Here is a 16994-nt window from a genome sequence, read left to right as displayed (position 1 = left end):
ACACCTCACATATTTAAAATTAATTGAAATTGAATTTAATTAAATGTTTTAGACAAATAAAAAATGTTTAATTTTTTTAAAAATATGTTTAATAGGGGTAAAAATAAACTTACCTTAATGGACAGGGTTTTAATATAAAAATGAGTGATAACATTTAATTTTTAAACTCTTACGCTGGTAATGCCTACTTTTACCAGGTGTAAGAGTTTTAAGGACATTCGCTCGGCAGGAGTTTGGGTAAATAGCCCAAATATTCACCCAAAGTCCCTCTCCTGAGGATGCGTGTACTCTGTCTCGAGACATTTTGACAGTTCGCAAATGCCGATTCTCGGCGCATGTGCATTGCATGCTGAGAACTGGCACTTGCAACGTCTCTTCGGGTGCATGCACACATTGTACGCACTCGGAGAGGCCGCAATTTACGGCCCAATAAATTAATAGAAAAAGACAAGATATTTATGTGGACATGACTTCATTGCATGGACTAAACAAACCTCTGCGCGTTACACGAGCAACTGGTCTGAAGACTCGAGCCACAGTAAATAAAAAATTGGAGCACATCTTCCAAAGTGTTGCTTATGGGTTTAAACAAAAAGTGATATGTAAATAAATTGTATTCATCTCACCTACAACAGATAAATAAATCAGCCCCTCACATATCGCTGTTACTTACATAAATAAATCTATGCAAGCAATACCATGTAATTACATAAATAAATGTTTGTTGGTCATGTATCGCAGAAGGATATAAATAAATCATTGCGCCTCTGGTGATTGTTATGTAATTAGAAATAGAAATGGACAATCTCCTGTAGAGTTAGAAGATCACGACAGGGATGTTCCTACAAACGTGCAAGTGAGGATCGTGTGTAGTTGAAGGTTGAGCATGCATAACTGAGCCAGTGTAAAAGAAAATATTTTAAAAAATGAATAAAAAGAAAATTACATGTGTTAGAGGGCACAATTTTAAGACTGGAAAGCCCACCAGAAGACACTAGGTAAAAAAAAAATTAAATTGGAGCTCAATTAGAGGCTAATTGTTGGTAATTTCCTTTTTAAATTCTCTTTTCAAAAAAAGATGCTCCTTTTGCCTAATGGCACATGTTCTAGCTGTTCAGTTGTGATTTGTTGCTGTTGAATATGGTATTTCAATCGAGCAAGCGCTAGTGTGACATACACTTTCATACATTGCAATTTGAGGAGTAACACTTTTCAAGTGTGATGGACACAAGATTTTCTTTTACAGGAAGAGATAGATAAGCCTTCAGTTGGATTATTTTTGCATTAACTATGTACTGTACTGTCTAAGGAGTTGGTCTTTCTAAGGTCATCAAAAATGTAATTACGACAAAGTAACAGAAATCTACATTTTTATTTGTAATCACTTACTGCTCCAGGTCACTTTTGGCTCCTTTTGTCACCACAGCCTTAATGCTGTGTTTGAGATCTGATATGTGGACAATGGCAGCAGGTTCATATTCAGCTTCATTCATCCAGTTCTCAGGTGGAACTAACTATAAAAAAAAACACACATGTAACTGAATCTCACTTAAGGTTATATTCCAAAAACTCACAATGCAATCTGACAGTTGGGAGTATTAATTTCACAACAAAGCTCCTACTTGACAAACAACTTTAACTCAATTTGATTAATCACTAATATAGTACCAAATTGTTAAATGCATGAGTGAGAAAAGCAGGATTCTATAAATGTATATAGTGAAGAGCACCAAATCTAGACAGGGAATCTAATATGGTGCTATACAATTTCAGTAACAGCTCCAAATTAAATCACTCCCAATTACTTTGATCTGTGATCGATAACAGTAACTTCCTAAAATGTACTGTATTTTCCTGCTACCTCTATGGCATGAGTTATGATTTGAGTCAATATATTCTTCGGAAGTTACACAGACCATCAATAATACTTGACAGCACAGTATCTCAAACATCTATGAGAGGATAACAAGACAGCAGCCAAGCTGTTCGTTCACACAAGTCAAGGTGGAGACAACATTCTAATTGATCGGTATATAAACACACAAATGAATTAACTAAAGGTGGTAGATAATGAATAAAGTTGCACTCAGCATCAAAAATCTCATCGGCATCTGACTATGGCCAAAAGCTGAGACGGCACATTTCCAGCAAAAGTTTAGATGGTTAAAGGAAGATACTCAAGATTTCTGTCACCATAGTCGGAGATTTGCAAAAGCTTCCAAGTGCAAGGAATATAAATGCCTGCCCTTTCCAAATCAGTAATATATAGAACACCTATAAAACAAATGATCATCATTGGCAGTCCCTCGAAATCGAGGAAGACTTGCTTCCACTCTAAAAGTGAGTTCTCAGGTGGCTGTACAGTCCAATGTGGGAATTCGTCTCTAACAGGTGGAGCAGACAGTCGTTGGAGGAAAGGGTGGGTGGGGAAGTCTGGTTTGCCACACACTCCTTCCGCTGCATGCTCTCGGTGAGACTAGAGGTGTTCAGCACCCTCCCAGATGCTCTTCCTCCATTTTGGGCGCTCTTGGGCCAGGAATTCCCAGGTGCCGGTGGGGATGTTCTATTTTATCAAGGAGACTTTGAGGGTATCCTTGAAGTGTTTCCTCTACCCATCTGGAGCTCGCTTGCTGTGTAGGAGCTCAGAGTAGAGCACTTGCTTAGGGTCTCGATCTTCCTCGCTGCAATGCTCCATCTCACTGTCAACAAGCTTCCCACTGGAGTGGAACTAAACTATAGAATCAATGGGAACCTGTTCAACCTATGTCGCCTCCAGGCTAGATCCAAGGTTGTCCCATCCTCTGTCATCGAACTACAGTATGCGTCTGCGCACACTCAGAGGCCGAACTCCAAGCCATCATCAACAAATTGTACAACACAGTCAGCACCCACATTTCAGTCATATACTCAGATAATCTGAACATTTAATACACTGAGGCATTATTACAAGATATCAATGTGCACATCAGAAGTACCAACTGGTTGGCAAGCATAATGCAATTTACAATCTGAGGTTAATGCATTTAACAGTTAAAATCATTAGGAGTTCCATTTGATGGATGATTTTTGTACTTTGTTGAAATTCAGTACAGTATCTGTTATGTCTACATCTTTCTTCTGTTTAATATGTAGTTTATGGCAAGGCATTTTTGTCGACAATATATGTTTGCACAATTTAATTGGAAAAATAATTGCATAACATTATGGCGTTTATGATATCAGCTCATTAATGGCAGAAGACATTTTCAAAGCCTGAATGAACTGCAATACATACATCAAGCTACCAACTGCACCATAAACAGTGTTTCCACTAATAGAATACTTCAACGTTAATAAAGAAAACTCAACAAAAATTCAACCACCCAATGCAGATTCAAACAGGAATAGAATCCTACTGATTGAGACTCGCAGATGGCTGTCTACTTCAGCTCAGCATGTGCTGTTAGCAAGCATCTGGTCCCATTTCTGAAATGGTTATTAAATAAGCTGCAGAGTAGATTGCATCTACAGGGCCATGTCAAATTAAAATTTTTGATCCAAACTAAGTTGGCCAATTTAACACAATTTGAACATGGGTACACATACATTTTCAAAATATATTTAATAAAGATGGTATACATGCACTGAGTGCCAAAATGTATTGCCATCACTATAATTTAGGTTTGAATCCAGCCAAACTGATGACCTGACTCTCTGCTCCAGCTCATAAGCAAGATCAATTTAGTTACACCTCAATCCCATTCCAAGAAGACAAGTCCACAACATAAAACTGACCAGTATGGCTCCAAGCAGGCTGGCAAATATAACTGATGTGCAAGATGGAAATGTTGTAATATAATGCACTTTTCAGAGATGGAGATTGAGGCTAAGGTACACTGGGGTCAATCTTTGGAGAGCTCACCTCAAAGGAGTGTTTCATTTCTGGCATTTATTTACCATCACGATTATTTCACAATGTTCACACACTGCTTGTTACAAAACAGAAACTTTACACAACTAAGAAGGGTGCCAATATGAATGACAAAAGCTGATTAAGATTATGGTGCGAAGTAGAGATGATGGCGATCAAAAACAAATTTCTGATCCTGTGTGGAAAGACATTGTTTCTTACAGTTGAAGCATGTATATTGGTGAGTGAAAAGGGCAGACACATTCTTGTAAAGAAAGAAAAACAATCCTACCTCATCTAAATTAATCAAGAAATGTTCTTCAATTCTATCATTTTCCTTGTTTAAAATCTTATGCTTCTTTCCAATTGTGTTGACAAAAATAAGTCATTCCCAGCAAGAATGGAACCTATCGTAAAATCCTATGACCAAAGCCAGTGATTTGAGGGTTTCATGAAAAAATGGAGGGAGTTGTACCGTTTAAAATTTTATGCAGTTGCCGAAACAGTGGCGCTACCTGTGAACGGTTATACCTGTGGTTTTACAAAATAAATGTGTAATGTCTGCGCTGAAAAAATGATGCCGCCCCTTTTGCGCATGCATGGGGGGAAAAAAAGGACGTTTTTGACATGATTCCTATGGACACGCATGCGCAGTACAGCTCTCGGTCCGCAATCGGCCATTTTTAAAGAGCCAATTGCGTGTGTGAGAACTTTAATTATCATTGGAAAAATCGGAGTTTTAATACAGGATGCAACGCAGAGCCAGGACCAAGAATTTCTTACAGGATGAAGTGGAGGCACTAGTTACTGTGATTGAAGGCAGATGGCAGGAGCTGGATACCAGCAGAGGTCACATAAAAGATACAAAGAAATGAAGAAACGCTGGAACCAACTTGCAGAAGATTACTGTGCAATGGTGACCACCCCAAGGTCTGGAGGCCAGTGCAAAAAAGTGGCAGGACCTTGATCAAGTAGTTAATGTAAGCAACATTTTCATTTTTCAATGGAATTGCAATTGTAAATGTGACCATCTGTATATGTCCCACCCAGCAGAAAGACACCCTCCCTAAAAAGTTATATTTTCATCTGTGCAGAGGAAAGTGGCACACACCAAACAAAAAGAACTCCAACAGGAGGAGGCCCGACAAATCTGCACCCCGACAAATCTACACCCACTGACACCCTTGGAAAAGAGGGTCGCTGTTTTCATGGGTCCTAACTTAAGAGAAAAGCAACCACCACTGCACAAGCTGGGTCCACACTCGAGGGAGCGGTTACGTCCTGCAAATTCCAGTCTGGTTTTCCTAAATGTTAAATACTGCACAGGCTAGCCATGCTTCGGTTCATGGGGACGTCTCCGTCAGCTACGCTTCGGTTGATGCAATTTGCTATCATTCATTGTGGTCCTTCAAATCAACCTGCTGCCTGCGCTGTGAGAGCCTACTCATGCCACCCACCCTGCCCCTCCTCTGCTGCTAACCATTTGTCTGTTCTGTTATATTTTGCAGAACTTGAGGCCAATCCTGATGAAGATTCAGACGAGGACAAGCCTGAAGAGAACATCTTCCAATCCCACCTTTCAGACCAAGAGCATGGGGGTGAGGGGGAGGGGATGCAGTCCACACTGTTGTACTCACTTTGGAGGAGGTGCAGGTGCCGCCCATTGAAGTGCTAGCCCCTTCCCCTAATAGTGGTTTGAGTGGCGGTGGAACATTCCATGGTTTCCCACCGTCCGAGGCTGGGGATTCAGTGTGGTGCAGCGAGGCACACCCAGGGCCCCACCATCCCAGGCTACCGGTCCCAGTGGGATGCAGCGAGGCACACCCAGGGCACCACCATCCCAGGCTGCAGGTCCGACAGGGATGCTGTGAGCCACACCCAGAGTGAAGACGGGAAGGAGAGCTCGACAGCGCTCTCCTGAGGTGCAGGATCTAACAGATGTGGTTCACATGATGGCAATGAGTGCAGAGAGCATTGACCTTATCCGATCACTCCTGGACACCATCAGTGGGATAGGTGATGAGGTATCGGGACTGTCGGAAGACGTAACAACACTCACAAGAAATGGGAATGCTGTCTGGGAACATGAGGGAGGGAATATCTGTCAGCAGAAACAATGTTGGTGCACGAGGGAGGGAATGTCGCAGTTAGCTGATGCGCTGTCAGTGAACATGAGGGAGAGAATGTTGCAGGTAGTTCAAACACTATCAGTAACCATGAGGGAGCGAATGTTGCAGGTAGCTGACACTTTTGCTCAACATGAGGGAGGGCATGTCAAAGATAGATGAGACACTGTCGGCGAACCTGAAAGGGGGAATGTTGGAGGTAGTTGAGACACTGTCACGGCACGAGGGAGGGAATTTTGGAGTTAGCTGCTGCAATAAGGGAACACACCCAGACCCCGTACCCATTGACAGAATCAACTGCCACTCCCACTCCAATCCCCAGACCAGCTTCTGAAGAGGCCCAAGCCAGGCCTTCCACATTACTGCCTGCCCCCCCCCCCCCCCCCCGGCCTCCCCAATCAAGAAGTGCGCATTACCCAAGATGTTCGAAATAATAAGCTTGGTACCAACCCGAGAAACGCTGCGCCACCGCCTGCGGGCATTGTTGAAGTCACCAAGACCAAGCGCAGCGGGCGGTCTTAGAATAAGGCAGAGGAGAGATGGGTGCAGCCTTTCTTTGCTGTTGTAGTTATTATTATTGTTGCTACTGTTCAGATTAAAAGTTTTTTTAAAGTTATGTAAATTTACAAGTAAGTAAAAGTTTGTAAGTGATCTTAAAGTTTGTAAGTGAACTTAAGTGAAAACTTTAATGTTTGATGCAAGAATATGTTTATTAAAATTAAGTACAAACAAATGTTTGTTAAACTTTTAATAAAATATATTTTAAATTATAACTGAATCATTTACATTATTTGTTCCATTAACAACAACTTTTTGAAGTAAACAAGCAGCATTTCCAACATTTGTTCCATTAACACAACACAACATTACGGAACAGGTCCAAACAGTAAACAAGGTCCATGTGGAATAGTTGCCACTGAGCCTTCAGCAGCAAAGCGTTCACGGATGAGCTGCTGGCGCAAGGCTCGAGCAATCGTTAAAGGGGCACGACGACCCGCCCTCCTCCGCCGTCATGCTCCGGGTTCAGGTAGTTGCATGGCTTCCTCGTCCTCCTCCTAGTCATCTGCATCTTCTTCATCATTATCATCAGCCACTCTCACCTCTGGTGGGTCTTCTACTACCAACTGCTGCTGCCTCAAGATGGCTATATTATGTAGCATGCAGCACACAACAGTGAAGTGACTGACAATCTCAGGGGTGTATTGCAAGTAGCCCCTGGAATGGTCCAGGTTTCAGAAATGCTGTTTCAAGATGCCAATGGTCCTCTCAGTGATGCTGCACATTGCAATGTGCGATATGTTGTATTCCCGGTCAGCTTCCGTCCAGGTTGCGCGTAGGGGCGTCATGAGCCAGGTGGCGAGGTCATACCCTTTGTCTCCCAGTAGCCAGCTCTGCCCTTCTGGCTGCTGCTGAAACATGGCAGATATAACGCTCTCGCATTGGATGAACACATCATGGGTGCTCCCAAGTTATCTTGCATCAACTGACATGATACGATGCATGTCGTCACACATGAGCTGCACATTAGTGGAAACCTTTTCTGTTCCTGTACATCTCTGAATCCTGCAAAGGTGCTCGCAAGGCGATGTGGGTACAATCAATGCAGCTCTGTACCTTTGGGAAGCCAGCAATCCTGGAGAAGCCCACAGCCCCGTCACACATTGCCTGGACGGTCATGAAGAACTTTATGTAGTCATTCCTCCGGGCAAAATTTGCAGCAGTCACCTGTCGAATGCAGACATGTGTTGCGTGTTGAGAAATGGCGCACACATCCCCAGTTGTAGCTTGGAATGATCCAGATGCATAGAATGAAAGTGCAGCTTTCACCTTCATTTCAACTGACAAAACAGTCCTCCTGATGCTTCTAGGTTGCAGGTCTGCTTTTACTAACTCTCAGACCTCAGTTACAACTTCTTTGCGGAAACGCAGCCTTCTGACACAGTCTGCATCACTCAGGTGCAGGTACGAACGCCTGTCTCGATATACCCGAGGTGGGTAAGGCCTCCTGCCCATCACCCTACTGGCTCTGAGGTTCCTCATGCAATAACATTGAATCAATTGTCTCCTTCGCAGCACCATGATGCAAAAGGAATGCACAAGGTATGGCAGTGTCAGTATTGCCCTCATGCTTAAATTTTACCTTTGCAAGAAGCTCAAAATGGCAGGCAGGCAGGACAAGATTCCTTGTTCTCTATCCCCACAAGATCTGTATGGACCACACCCAGGTCTGAGCAAGTGCAGTGATCAGGAACCCCCCACCCTACCCCTCCCCTTCCCCAAACCCCAGGCTACATTTGATGCGTAGTGCAGGCTTCTGATGCCTTCCACCTTCCACAGCCCCACCCACCCGGGCCTGATTTGATGGGCAGTGCAGGCTTCTGATGCCTTCCGTGCCTTTCACAGCCCCCCTCCCACCCTTCACCGGGCTTCTTTTGCAGCTGAGCCCCGAGCCCATGTCTGGGCGCGGGACCGATTCTGCTGGCTGACGCTCCGACCCTTGTTTGCAGACATTCGGTGGTGGCACGTCAGTTGAAAAAAAATGAAAACTTACAGAATTCCACCAAACTTCCATTTAATGCATAAGGTAAAACAAAAATCATCTTTATTATGTACATTTAAATGTTTTTGACTCCCTCCAAAACGTAGCTGAAAAACAATGGCGTCTTTCTGCGCCGATTTTTCAACGTGCGCTGGTTTCTTAACGCACCAGGTTTTTCGAGTGGTCACAGACGCCGACCTAGGAGAAATTTTTGGGGGCAAACTTACATAACTGACAAAAATTGCCGCATACATCAGGTTACACCCGGTATGACGTAACAAAAACTGAACTTTAAAAAACTGTAATTAACTGAGTACGCTGGCACACATTCCTTGGGGAAACTTTAATTTTTTTTAACTTATGGCAAAAAAAGCGGCGCATGGCAAAAAGACGGCACAAACCACTGAGAAAAATTGAGCCCTAAGTCATAAGCCGAGATTTGTATCCCGTGAGAACCTTTCATCGAGGTAAATAACATAGGATTTCCTTTCACATCTTTATCCAAAACTACAATTCAATTTTGCAAGGCCATGATTTCAAATTGAATTCGGTTATAGATGATTAGAATTTATTAACATTTTACTTTGACATACTTAAGAGTATTTGTTAATTTTCTGCTCTTTGTGTTTCTATGTTAAAATGGGATATTTATATTTTGGCACATAGTATAAGCATTTCATCTTGTACTACATGCATAAATATATAATGAAGAATTTTCAACATATGGTATATGTTTTTGTGTATATTTTAATTTTAATGCATACAATTCATTTCACAATGCTTTAACAAGTTATTCATTCAGCTATTCTAACCAAGCAGGACCCAGGTTAATTCCTTGGTCTATGATGAATTAAATGATCTTAGTCAGACAACAGCAACAACTTGCATTTATATAGCGCCTTTAATGTAGCAAACATCCCAAGGTGCTTCACAGGAGCATTATCAAACAAAATTTGACACCAAGCTACATAAAGAGATATCAGAGCAGGTGACTTGGTCAAAGAGGCAGGTTTTAAAGAGAGTCTTAAAGGAGGAGAGAGAGGCGGAGAGGTTCAGGGAATGAATTCCAGAGCCCAGGGCCTAGGAAGCTGAAGGCACGGCCGCCAATGGTGGAGCAATTAAAATCGGGGATGCGCGAGAGGCCAGAATTGAAGGAATGCAGAGATCTCGGAGGGTTGGAGGAGGCTATAGAGATATGAGGTCACAACAATGAGTCTAACCTCCCCTTCCCTCTCCACCCCTTCCAAGGTTGCCATCATGGGCAATTCTGTCGTGTGGACCCACTTCTACAAGGAACTGGGCTGACTCTGTCTAAACATTGCCCCAAACTCATTAAGAGGACCTCAGTTGGTTCAACCCTGGTTAGAGGTCAAAGGCCAGGCCAGGCTTCTAACCAAATGCACTCTCCCTATCACTATACAGTGATCATGGCTGCGAATGCATATGCGTGGATCAGATCAGACTCAGCTCTGGTCAAATACCAGCCAAAATGCACTACAAAAGCTCAAGAATGAATAATGGACACCTGTGTGAGGTACCACAGAGTGCCCGGCGTCTGTGGAACCTTAGAGCTACTAGTCAACATTTGGGGCCCAAGTTTCCACACGATAAAAAACGGGCGCCCCTCCGAGCTGGGCGCCCGTTTTTCGCACCTAAAAAAAAGAAATCGCGATTCTGGAGCATTCTGCAGCTCCTTGTCTGCCTGGCGCAGCGCCCAGGGGGGGCGGAGCCTACACTCGCGCCGATTTTGTAAGTGGGAGGGGGCGGGTACTATTTAAATTAGTTTTTTTTCCTGCCGGCAACGCTACGCGTGTGCGTTGGCGCATGCTCAGTGTGAAAAAAATTGGCACTCGGCCATTTTTGTAGTTCTTTGTAGCTGTTTAATTTTTGAACATTTTTTTAATAAAAGCACATTGCCATCAGCACATCAGCACTTGCAGCCTTCTCACTGTCTCCTCCCCCCCCCCCCCCCGCGGGAAGAACGGGCGCCTCCTACCCCCCCCCCCGCGGGAAGAACGGGCGCCTCCCCCCCCCCCCCCCACGGGAAAGAACGGGCGCCTCCTACCCCCCCCCCTCCGCGGGAAAAACGGGCGCCTCAGGCTGACTGCAGCATTCTCCGTGCCTGAAGCACTTTCACACAGGTAGGAAGATGGTTTATTTAATCTTTTCTTTGCTTATAAATGTTTATTCAGGTTGGATATATTTATATAATATTTGTAGAAGTATAAATAAGGATTTATTGTAGAATTTAATGACTTCCCTCCCCCCCCCCCCACCTCGTTCTGGACGCCTAATTTGTAACCTGCGCCTGATTTTTTAATGTGTAGAACAGGTTTTTTCAGTTCTACAAAAATTTTCACTTGCTCCATTCTACTTTAGTTTGGAGTACGTTTTCACTGTGGAAACTTTCAAATCAGGCGTCAGTGGCCGGACACGCCCCCTTTTGAAGAAAAAATTCTGTTCCAAAGTAGAACTGTTCTACCTGACTAGAACTGCAGAAAAAAAAATGTGGAGAATTGCAATTTCTAAGATAGTCCGTTCTCCACCAGTTGCTCCTAAAAATCAGGCGCAAATCATGTGGAAACTTGGGTCCTATAAGAGGAGACAAAAAGGAAAATGTGTATTTATGCTTAAGTAATGTATATATTTTATTATATATCACAGGGACTTAAATTAACACCAATCAAGGCCAAGAAATCTTGAGACAGGCCAATTACATTACATTACATACTGATGCAGAGAGTTAATTACACAAGCAAGCACAAGAGAACCCATAAGCAAATTATGAGCCACAAGTTAGTATGAAATATTCTGGCAGTTTTTCTCATTCCTCCCTTTCAATCCTTGTAGGCCAGGCAACAGGTCCTCAGCTACCCAACTTAAGTGACTGATCGGATAGAAGTATAAACATATCTTCTTGTCACCCAAAGTATTGCGTCATTTTAAGAGATGAGTGACTCCACAATGAAAATCTAGAATGCCAGGGATTTCATTGTTTGCAAAAAAATGGCCTGTTTGGAGACTGCTCTGCTCACTGATTTAATTTGTACAGCACATAAAGTTACATTTTAATAATGTTGTCCATTGTGCTGTGGTTTTGTTAAATCCATCACTGCCTGAAGGCAACACTTTTTTTTTGCAGACATATCATTAATAATTTGATTGTGGAATTGTATTGTATTCTAAAGCCAATTCCTTGGCAATTGTAGGAGCTGTGGAAAGCTAATTGCAACAGATGGGGGAGAATGTGAATTGTCTGACAGTTGAGATGGGAGTGCTGCTATATAAATCCCATTCCTTAGTCTCGAGTGCCAGTATGTATCTGAACCATTGGCAGTTTGATGAAGGTTTTCCTCATCATATTCAGCCATCTCATACTTGACCTTCAAGGAATCAGTATTTTGATATCTGAACACTCATCCACAGTCTACCAATGGTTGAACAAGCACAAGACTATCAAAGCCCACATAGAAATAATTAAATAATCACATAAATGTTTTAACACTCAATTACAATATCAAGCATCATGTGCAGAAAAAGAACTGCAAACTGCCAGATTGATGACTTAGGTCTGCATTTCTTTGATTCGTAATTTTGTGTGTTAGATTCGATAACACAATTCTTCGGCCAGCCTGAATTCACATCTTTGCTGCTAAGAGGCTGGGCAAGTAAAATAAAGGCTTTCATTTAGTTCCTGATTACAACAGTGACTACATTTCAAAAGTACTTCACTGGCTGTGAAGCGCTTTGGAAGGTCCTGAGGTCATGAAAGGCATTCTAGAAATGCAAGTTCTTTCTTTCGTATTACAGCTCTTGGAAAAGTATCAAAGCACTTTGAAATGCTGAGTCATTTTGCACCAAGACCCCAGAAGGAGAAATGAGATGAAGGAAAGAACAAGCTTGCATTCTGACCACATATACTCTCCATCTACAAGAAATAAGTCAGGAGTGTGATGGAATACTCTTCACTTGCCTGGATGAGTACAGCTCCAACAACACTCAAAAAGCTAGATACCATCCAGGACAAAGCAGCCAGCTTGATTGGCACCCTATCCACCACCTTAAACATTCACTCCCTCCACCACCAGTGCACCATTGCTGCAGTGTACCATTGACAAGATGCACTGCAGCAACTTACCAAGGCATTTCCGACAGCACCTCCCAAACCCACGATCTCCACCACCTAGGACAAGGGCAGCAGGCTCATGGGAACACCATCACCTCCAAGTCATACACCATCTTGACTTGGAAATATATCACCATTCCTTCATCGTCACTGGGTTAAAATCCTGGAACTCCCTTCCCAACAGCACTGTGGGAGTACCTTCATCGCACGGACTACAGCGGTTCACCCCCATCTTCTCAAGGCCAATAAATGCTGGCCTCGCGAGCTACGCCAACATCCCATGAATGAAAAGACCACCTACTTCCACCTCCGTAACATCGTCTGTCTCTGCCCCTTCCTATAATCTCTGGCATTTAGAAGAATGAAAGGTGATCTCATTGAAAAATATAAGATTCTGAGGGGAATTGACAGGGTAGTTGCTGAGAGTTTGTTTTCACTAGCTGAAGAGTCTAGAACTAGGGGGAATAGTCTCAGGATAAGGAGTCGGTCATTTAAGACTGAAATAAGGAGAAATTTCTTTACTCAGAGGGTTGTGAATCTTTGGAATTCTCTACCAAAATGGCAGTGGATGCTGAGTTGTTGAGTATGTTTATGGCTGAGATAGATAGATTTTTGGATTCTAGGGCAATCAAGGGCTATGGGGATCAGGCAGAAAAGTGGAGTTGAGGTCGAAGATCAGCAATGATCTTATTGAATGACGGAACAGGCTTGAAGGGCTGTATGGCTGACTCCTGTCCGCCATTTTTATGTTCCCTGCTCATTTTCTACTGCTGAAATCGCATCCGTGCCTTTGTTACCGCTGGACTCAGCTAGTTCAATGCTTTCTTGGCCAGCCTCCCAACTTGCACCCTCCATAAACTTGAGCTCATCCAAAACTCTGCTGCACGTATCCTAACTCGTTCCAAGTCCCATTCATCATCACTGTTGTGCTCGCTGACCTGCATTGGCTCACATTCTGGCAACATCTTAATTTTAAAATTCTTATCCTTGTTTTCAAATCTCTCCATGGCCTCACTCCATCCCTATCTCTGTAACCTTCGCCAGCCCTACAACCCTGAGATTTCTGCGCTCTATTTCTGGTCTCTTGCGCATCCCCAATTTTCATCAATCCACCATTGGTGGCTGTGCTTTCAGCTGTCTAAGCGCTAAGCTCTGGAATTCCCTCCCTAAACCTCTCTGCCTCCTTTAAGACTCCCCTTAAAACCTACTTCTTTGACAAGTTTTTGGTCACCTGCTAATATCTTCATGTGGTTGTGTTAAATTTTGTTTGCTAATGCTCCGGTGAAGCATCTATGAGCATTTTACTATGTTAAAAGTGCTATATAAATGCATATTGTTGTAGTTGCATTTATGACATCTTCCACGTCCTCAAGACGTCCCAAAGCACTTCACCAGCCAAAGAAGTACTTTTGAAATATACTTACTTTGTAATGCCAGGAAATACAGAAGCCAATTTGAATGCACGAAGGTCCTACAATCATAGGCAGTCCCTCGGAATCGAGGAAGACTTGCTTCCACTCTTAGCATGAGTTCTTAGGTGGCTGTACAGTCCAATACGAGAACCAGTCTCTGTCACTGGTCGGACAAATAGTCGTTGAGGGAAAGGGTGGGCAGGGAGCCTGGTTTGCCGCACGCTCCTTCCACTGCCTGCGCTTGATTTCTGCATGCTCTCGACGCTGATACTCAAGGAGCTCAGCGCCCTCCTAAATACACTTCCTCCACTTAGGGCAGTCTGGCCAAGGACTCCCAGGTGTCAGCGGGGATGCCGCACTTTATCAGGGAGACTTTGAGGGTGTCCTTGTAACGTTTCCTCTGCCCGCCCTCGGTTCGTCCTCCGCAGACGAGCTCAGAGTAGAGCACTTGCCTTGGGAGCCTTGTGTCTGGCATGCAGACTATGTGACCTGCCCAGCAGAGCTGATCAAGTGTGGTCAGTGCTTCAATGCTGAGAATGTTGGCCTGGACGAGGACGCTAATGTTTATGCGTCTGTCCTCCCAGGGGATTTGCAGGATCCTGTGGAGACATCGCTGGTGGTATTTCTCCAGCGACTGGAGGTGTCTACTGTACATGGTCCACATCTCTGAGCCATACAAGAGGGCGGGTATTACTACAGTCTTGTAGACCATGAGCTTGGTGACAGTTTTGAGGGACTGATCTTCACTCTTTTCCTCAGGCAGCCAAAGGCTGCATTGGCGCACTGGAGGCGGTGTTGGATCTCATCCTCAATGCCTGCTCTTGTTGATAGGAGGCTTCCGAGATAGGGGAAGTGGTCCACGTTGTCCAGGGCCACGCCGTGGATTTTGATGACTGGGGGGCAGTGCTGTGCGGCGAGGACAGGCTGGTGGAGGACCCCTGTCTTACTAATGTTTCGCGTGAAGCCTATGCTTTCATATGCCTCGGTAAATACGTCGACTATGTCCTGGAGTTCAGCCTGTGTGTGTGCACAATTGCAGGCGTCGTCAGCGTACTGTAGGTCGACGACAGAGGTTGGAGTTATCTTGGACCTGGCCTGGAGACGGCAACGGTTGAACAGCCTCCCACTGGTTCTCCAGCGGGGAGCTTATCAACTGTGAGGTGGAGCATGGCAGCGAGGATGACTGAGAATCGGGTTTGGGCAATGACGCAACCATGCTTGACCCCGGTCCGGACATGAACCGGGCCCTACAACAAACAGCAGGATGTAGCTGACCAACTAATCTGTTTTAGTGATGTTGGTTGAGGGATAAATATTGGCCAGGACACCAATAGAACTCCCCATCTCTTTTTCATGTATTACCTACCATGGGATCTGTTATGTGCACCTGAGATGGTTGAACATCTTATTCGACGGTGTGCGTTCCCTCAGTACTACACTTAAGTATCAGCCTAGATTATGCGCTCACGCCTCTGGAGTGGGGCTTGAACCAGAGTCAGAGGTGGATGCTACCAGAGCCAAGATTGCTGACACAATGATCAAATAATGAGCTTCTTGTTTGTTGTTTGAGGAAGAAATATTCACCTAGACATCAGGACAATTCTTAAAATTTGTGCTGAGATCTCAAATGCCCAGCTGAGCCAGCAGAAAAAGATGCCCAGAGTTTGGCTTGGCAAAAAAAAAGTAACTGACAATAGTGCACTTTTTCAGTATTTGCTGCATTGGAGTGTTATCCTAGATTATGTTCTCAAGTCCTGCTGTGGTGTTTGAACTCCCAACTTTCGAGCAGTGGCAAGGATGCTACCAACTGAGCCAAGTTAACAATGCACATCAGAAGCCTGCTCCCAGAACTCCACCTTTTAACCAGCCACCAGGGGACTTATAAAAGTTCCTTAATATGCAAGAGATTCTAGGGTACTAAAACAAATGTGATTAGTTGGTGAGGTTTTCAGTGAGGGCAAGTGACAAAGCTTGGTGTGGCACATTACTGACTACCTGCCGCCGGATTTAAGCTATAGCTCGTTGACTCCCAATATCGGCTGATTTACCTTAGTGACTTGAGCTGGCGCCGGCCTGTGTTGGCTCTTGGCTGTTCCGCGTGTCAGCAGCAGCTCCACAATCCACGGCCGTCCGATGTGCGCGGTGTGGGATCTCATGTTCAGGTGGCCCCCGGAGCAGCCGACATGTTCCTCCCGCCGTTCCCACCACAGCGAAGCCCGACCGCCAGGCCCCGAACTCCCGCTGCACATGCGCAGTGCCCCCGGGTCCCAGCAATGCGCATGCGCGCGGATCGATCCAAAGCCAGCAGGAAGATTGTGGAGCTGAGAATAATTATTGAACGTCCAGTTTTATTTGACGTGCATTTATAAAGGTTCCTTAATGTACAAGGGATTCCAGGCCATTTAAGCATATTGAATGGCACGGAATATGACTGATAACGACGAATTTCAGTACTTCCTGCTCTTTTTTTATTTTTTAAGTATTTTACTAATAAATGAAACTTCTGATTTTAATACACTTAAAAGTTTCATATAAACATTTCTAATACCACTGTGTATTCCCAATTTAAGCAATATTGTCTGAGATGAGAAATAACTTCCTTAAACTCAATATTGACAACACAGAAGCCATCCTGTTTAGCGCAGGAGCTTTTCCCTTTACTCTCGCCTTCCCTTCTGCTCTCTCTTCAGCTATCTTGCTCCGATAATCAGGAATGGTCTTCCTAAACTCTTCCATGTTGTTATCTCTCTGCTTCACTTCAATAATCTTCTTAAAACCTACTTCTTCAATCTTTCTTTTGGTCGCCACCCTTAATTCTTTTCCAGCCACTCTTCAGTGTCCAGTCAGTTTTCAGCCCATTACATAGAAACATACATAGAAAATAGGTGCAGGAGTAGGCCAT

The 16994-nt window shown here is 44.0% G+C and overlaps 1 protein-coding gene across 3 annotated transcripts in view; it reads right to left on the bottom strand.

Moving 5' to 3' along the window:
- acd (ACD shelterin complex subunit and telomerase recruitment factor) overlaps positions 1–16349 on the bottom strand; it is a 45211-nt gene extending 28862 nt beyond the window's left edge. For all 3 annotated transcript variants that reach the window (XM_070897959.1, XM_070897960.1, XM_070897961.1), the window contains exons 1-2: positions 16141–16349; positions 1390–1514 (exon numbers count right to left, since the gene is read on the bottom strand). In XM_070897959.1, coding sequence (XP_070754060.1) covers positions 1390–1514; positions 16141–16341 — 326 coding nt within the window. In that variant the 5' untranslated portion in view covers positions 16342–16349. The remainder of the gene's footprint in view (positions 1–1389; positions 1515–16140) is intronic.
- Positions 16350–16994: the final 645 nt, after the last annotated feature.

Source organism: Pristiophorus japonicus, chromosome 13, assembly GCF_044704955.1.
Source record: "Pristiophorus japonicus isolate sPriJap1 chromosome 13, sPriJap1.hap1, whole genome shotgun sequence".
Classification (NCBI taxonomy): Eukaryota; Metazoa; Chordata; class Chondrichthyes; family Pristiophoridae; genus Pristiophorus; species Pristiophorus japonicus.
Note: the sequence above shows the minus strand (reverse complement) of the source record. Positions and strands in the feature narration are given on the sequence as shown.